Genomic DNA, 6,578 nt, shown 5'->3' with positions numbered 1-6,578 from the left:
TTAGTATTCTGCTGAAGATTCATGTTGGGGATCCCAGTTAATCATTATCATATTTTATTTTGTTTTATTGTTTTCAAGTTATTGCACTGACAACTATCCTTACAATTTATCTCGTTTCTATCTAGTTATTGCACCAATAGTAATAGACAAAAGACAACCATCTCTTTGGGATCGATATCCGGCAGACTCACATCTATTTACTATACTTGCATCGAAAGTGTACGCTTGCACATTATTGCTGTGACGTTAATAGCCAATCAAATTACTAAAGCAACATCATCATTGCTCAAAGCAGGAAATCTCCCTCGGTAAGAAAATTGGCCTCCACTTAAAACACAGTCCATCGAATATGGTTTCTAGTAGAAATCTATAGCGTGTTGTTGTAGTAAGGAATCATCAAAACACCACCCCATTCCATTAATCTTAAGTGCTTCAATCCTGTTTCCTTTCCTTCTAGAGAGAGTCCGACAATGAAAAAATTTTGTATTTTTGTCACCATTGATAAGCCACTTACTTCTAGATTTCTGGTGCCATAGAAGCTCTTCTTGTTGCAAAGTCTCTTCAATTTCAATTCTCAAGTCAATCTCGCAAGCCCTTAGTCTTGGACTATTACGAGTCTCAAGAGTCTTTTGCACCTTTCTTAGTTCGGCCATCAACATTCTTCCAAGAAAATATATTCCCAAAGACCTTATTGTTCCATTATCTGACCGATTTCGTACAACCTTTAATATTAGTAACCAAATCAACCGACACATTCCAAGGACCCCGAACTAAGCTTTCAAATTCAGTGTAGGAGCTAGCTTGCTAAGAATATAAATGGGCTATTACCATTGGATGAGACTAAAGAATTTGTGGACAAAAGGATGGGCCTATGATCCGACTTCAATTTATGTAGACAACGAACTGAGAAATTCGGAGCAAACGTCGGACACTTCTCATTGCGTATTACTCTGTCGAGACGTTGGAAAAGATCACCCTGACTCCAAGTAAACAAAGATCCCTGGAAACCCATATCCTGGAAACCCTGACAACTTACAACCCGTTCTCCTAGTTCTCGATCCTCCTTTCCTCTCGTATGCATTTAGTATGGCACTGAGATCCCCAGCACGGAACCATGGTTCAGCAATATTACCTGCTAGAGTATGCAGACACTTCCATAAAATCTTTCGTTTCGTTGGATGAGAGCTTGCATAAATAGCAGTGCACAGAAAAGATATAGGACCATAATTATTCTTAATTCGCATATGAATAAATTGTGGATGAGGTAAAAGGATCTCCACATTCACATTTTCTATCCACTATATCCATATACCTCCTGCAAAACCCACAGCCTCCACACGAAAAGAATTGGGAAATCCTAGCCTAGAAATAACTGAGTCAGCTTTTCGCCCACTGACCCTTGTCTCAAAAAGGTCAATTACATCAGGATGAGAATCTCTGTCATATTCCTTAATAAAATTGTGGAACTGAGGGTGACCACAGCCCTGACATTTCCAAAATAACACTTTCATATCAATTCATAAATAAAATTGTAGTAAAAGGAAACAAACCCAAACTCGATTACAACTTTTCAGTAGCATCATGTTCCGTTATCTCATCCCCCGAGATTTCCACAAGATTATCTTCGCCAACCATATCCATAGTGTTTTCACTGGTTCGGTCTAATTTCCGAAAAATGCCTTCGACCGCCTCTGTAAATTCTACAGTTTGTGCTTTCGTAGATTCTTCCCTAACAACCATGGATTCCAACTATATTGGTCGTTGCCTATGATTCTCACTCGTATTACCCCCATGCATAGTCACATTCGGCTCAATATTTTCTTTCAACTGGTTTTTCTGCTTCCCTGACTCGACCATTTTCACTACCCGATATTTTGATCCAACCAAAGTTGTATCAACTCTAACCGCTTGAAAACTGAGTAGAGAGTTGGGCTACTTTTCCTTATTAGACCGCATAGTAGATCCATCCTCAATAGATGAAAAGCCCAGGCCCGTTGATTGCTCACCTCTATTTTTTGATGGTTTTAGAATTCTCACATTTGACTTGGCCCCACTAGAGACAGCAATTCTTTTCCCCTTTTCTTTATTAATCGTTGAATTTGGAGAATCCCTCTGAATCAACTTTCCTTTTTTAGGGACATAAACAGATTTTGGGGGATTACCTTCCATACGAGCATCATCTTTCTCTGCATTAATCGTGTCAAAAGAATCATTCTCTCCATTGTTCTCGCCGAAACTTCCGTCAAGCACCCCAATTCTGGAGCCACCAACAGTCTTGTCAACAACCATGGAACTCTTGTATGTCGTCGTTCTGGAAGAACGCCACTGCCTTCTCTCTACCAACATCCATGGTCCAAATTGTTCTTCCTCCACCCTCTTGTGTAATTCCTCGCCCTTAGATTTAGGTTGTTCCTTCAGACCACCCTCCTTCGATTCATCGGAAGGGTGATGCGGACAGAAATCCTTGTTGTAACCAAATCGTCCACAACCAAAACAAACGTTGGGCAATGACTCATATTCAACCCTTTGCGTCTTCCCAGAAATCTTGAGTTTTGAGATTAAAGGTTTGCTTAAATCAACGCAAACAACCAGTCTAGCAAACCGTCCTCGAATTCCATTTTCTGTATTATGATCAATTCTCAGCATCGGGCCATTCGTCTCCCCAATTGCTTTGAGCAAACACTTATTATATAGCCCTTCAGAAAGCCCAAACAGACGAACCCAAACTACTAGACTCTGAGGGTGATCTTCAGATGTTGAGAAAGATGATGAACATGGACGAAACATTAGGTATTGGCCAAAAATAGTCCATGGTCCCTTAGTTAAGCATTGGAATAGTCTCCTTCATCCTGGAATTTGACGAGATAATAGTCATGTTCCAAATCCATCAACTGAAAAGGTATCGTTGTTTTCCACAGTCCCTGCACTCTGTGACCCAACTATTTATTGATGACCTACAGTGCCATTCATTTCTCAATAAACCAATTAACGCGATCTTAAAAATGAATAGAAGGTACACCATCCACAATCTCAGTAGTAACATCGCCTTCAACCAGTTCAAAATTTTCATCTTCTCTGGCTGCTTGGGTATTGGAAGCTGATCCAATGAGTTTTTCTTTGACACTTTTTGTCCATCAAGAGCATCCACTTTGACACCATTCTCGTTCACAATGTGGTCTTTCGAGTCCGATGATTCAGCCGGACGTAGACGAGCTTTCTTTGTCGCACGACTAATGCCATCTTTAGACGGCACAGGATGAGAACCAATGGATAAATCACCTACAGAGAGATTCATGATTCTAGTTCTCCTCATTTTCTTGCATCATTGTCATCATAGCTTTTAATTTTTGAACTCATGAAATTTAAGCAACAAACAAAAGTTTTAATCACTAATCCAAGCAATTATTCACTAATATAAATTATATTTTATAGCATTTATGCTTATTTTTATTAATTTTAAATTTAATTTATAAACAAATATTATAGTTTATTTGTAAACATAAGTTTGTTATATAGTTTTTTTTTGCATATATATATTAAATGCTTATAATATATAAATTATAACACTCATGATTCTTTTGAAAAATTTATCTAAAAATTAATGAGATTTTGTTTAAATAAAAAGTTGACACTTTGAAAATCTTGGTGTGCACAATAAATTTTTCTTTCTAAATTTATACTAGATCCCCCACAAAAAAAAATTATATAAGAAAAATTAAAAGCATAAGCATATCCAAAAATTATAAAAAAATGTTTTAAAAATAAAATTATAAAAATAATTTTATGAATAAAAATCAATAATATATGTTAAAATTTTTAAAATAAAAATTACAATTTTTTTATTTATAGAAAATTTTATTAACACTTACAATGTTTTATTTTAAAAGAACCCTTCTATTAGGGTTATTTTAAAAAAAATATTTTATTTAAAAGATAAAATATATATTTTAGTTGCCTCGTCAACTTAATTGAAAGTTTCAATTCGAAGGCTTTATCAATGGCTAGCTTTTTATTAATACTCTAATTTAGCACAGTAAGTTTTTGATTAGGACTTAAATTGAGTGTCGCTTTTTATTTGGAGCTCGTTTGATTTTTAAAAAATTATAGTTCGAGAGTTATTTTTTAATTTAAGTCAAGTTAAATCAATTATTTTATTTGTTATTTTCATTTTATTTTAAATAATTTTAAAATAATTAGTGTGCATGTTCACTTGCATAAATGCTTGACCTATTGAGATTATTTTATTTTGTTTTTGTTTTTGTTTTTATTTTATGATCTGACCCTGATTATATTTTTTTTCACGTTAATATTTATAACTCACAATTAGAATATGTCATGTAACACTTTTAATCAATTAAAATGTAATTATATATTTGTGAAATTAAAATAGATATATAAATTCTAAAACTTTCTAGGAAATAAAAATTCAAAAATATTTATGAAATTAAAAAGATAATTAAACATTTTAGAAAACAACCATTGACTTTGATCACTTCTAGTTGCCATTGACTGGCCGCTGATCACCGAATGGTTGATCAAATATTAATTTGATTTTTTTAAATATTTTAAATTTTTTAAAATAGAAATTATATATACTTTGCATGAAAAATATGTTTTTTTCCAAAATTATTAATTTTTCAAAAAATTATATTATTTTTAATTTATTTTTCCCAATTTAACCATTTTTCAATTTTTATTTTAATTATATATATTATTGGTTTTCTGAAAAACTATTTTTAAAAATATTTCAATTTTTTAGAATATATATTTCACATTTTCTTATAATTTTATAAGGTTTAGCTAAAATTTTCAATTCTTTAAATATATTGAAATTTTAGAAGTTATATTGATATATTTTACAATTCTACAAAATTCCATTTTTAAAAATCTTTTATTTTTCTTGAACTTTTAGAATATATATCATAACAAGAAAGTCACATGTGAGGTTTTAAATTTTAATTTACTAGAAGTGTCACATGTGTGCTCTAATTAGACCACGTGTCAGCCAAAAATTAGATATAAAGTTGAAAAAGTGATGCATCTTAGGATAAAATCATGTTGGTTTTACCGTTTAGCTTAAATTTTAATTTTAAGTTTATAATTTTCTCATAATGTTATATTCACCAAACTTAAATCTTTTATGTTTTACCACAAATTTATGACCACTACACTATAATATATATATATATATATATCAATGACTTGATTCACATGTTTACCTAAAGCTTGATCTTGAAACTAGTATGATGATTTATGATGCATTTAAAGAATTAATCTACAACTTGCAAATAATTTAGAGTCTATTGTCTATAGAAGTCTTGATAAATTTTATTTAATATATATTAATATTAATATTGAACCCTTCCCCAAAAAATTAATATTAACATATTATAATAAAAATAAAAAGTATTTAAATAAATATTCTTAAAACACCAGGCAGTTATTATTAATTGGAAACTAAAATGAATCTTTTAGTTATAATCTAATAATCAAGATATTATCCACCATCCATTTACAAACTTAAAACTAATTTCCATTTCCTTTTTCAAAGTTTAAATCAGAGCAACAAATACTCAATCTCCAGAAAAAAAAAAGTGGAAATCTAAATTAAACAACATTAATTGAACCATTTACAAAAAATAAAAATAATAAAGCTCAAAATCAACTCAAAAGTGGAGTTCTACCATCAAGATCAAGATCTTGATTATCATGATCATCAAAATCATCGCCACAATCGTAAACAGATCCAACGAGCGCCAGTTGATCTTCCAAATACCTCTGTAACAGTCCACCTCCCCTTCCTTCTCCTTCCCCGCAAGGAGCTTCTTCACACTGCCGCAGCCGATTCTCCTCATCTTCTTGCGCCGCTGCCGCAGCCTTTCCTCCGCTACTCCTCCAACAAATGCGAAAACAGATTTCAGCCAAACAAATGAGGGGGAAAGTGGCGCAGAGGAAGGGGATGAGAATAGGGGAGCAAAGCAAAAGGAAAAAACATCGGCGGCGGCGTGTGCGGAGCCACGACACCATAGTTAACATGAGGCGAGCTGGGGCCAAGAAGGAGGAAGGGAAGATAGGCGAAGCGTTTGGATTGGGCAGAAGAGGCTCATGGCGGGAAGGAGAGTTGAGGATCGGCGGAGGGTTGGTGGCGGTGGCAACGGTGATTTTGTAGTGAGGGTTTGAAAGAAGCGAAGGCTTGGTAAAAGGAGACTGATCTTTATACATAATGTCACAAACAGTGGCTTTGATTTTGGTTTACGTTTAAGAAAGCTTATCGTTAATACCTTTTTCATTTTTCCTAACTCCTCGATTTTTTAACTCTAAACTAAAACCCGCTTCCCCTGGGTTTAATCATTTTTATCAAATAATATAACCTTTTAATTTATGAAAAATGTTTATTTAAAAAATATTTATAAAAAAGTAAAATAACAAAACATAGTTTTTTTTTGTTTTTTATTGACTTTCTAACATAATTAATGCTAATTTTCCTTTAATTTCTTTTATCGAGATTGATAAATATTTTAAAGATTCGTAATTGATTGAAAGAGTAATTATTACAGTAATAATTATACTCTCTTATA

At 32.8% G+C, this 6,578-nt stretch overlaps 1 protein-coding gene across 1 annotated transcript; it reads right to left on the bottom strand.

Annotated features, from left to right (window-relative positions):
- Positions 1-5,511: 5,511 nt before the first annotated feature.
- On the bottom strand, positions 5,512-6,292 carry LOC105770680 (uncharacterized). Its single transcript, XM_012591996.2, has one exon. The coding sequence runs from the start codon at positions 6,220-6,222 to the stop codon at positions 5,662-5,664; it is 561 nt and encodes a 186-aa protein (XP_012447450.1). The 5' UTR covers positions 6,223-6,292; the 3' UTR covers positions 5,512-5,661.
- Between the last annotated feature and the right edge of the window lie 286 nt (positions 6,293-6,578).

The sequence above is a fragment of the Gossypium raimondii genome, chromosome 5 (assembly GCF_025698545.1).
Source record: "Gossypium raimondii isolate GPD5lz chromosome 5, ASM2569854v1, whole genome shotgun sequence".
Taxonomy (NCBI): Eukaryota; Viridiplantae; Streptophyta; class Magnoliopsida; order Malvales; family Malvaceae; genus Gossypium; species Gossypium raimondii.
This window is presented reverse-complemented; position numbering and strand designations above follow the sequence as displayed.

What these genes read in the sequence shown, in the direction of transcription:
- LOC105770680 (XM_012591996.2), bottom strand. Translation starts at nt 6,222, where the DNA reads ATGTATAAAGATCAGTCTCCTTTTACCAAGCCTTCGCTTCTTTCAAAC.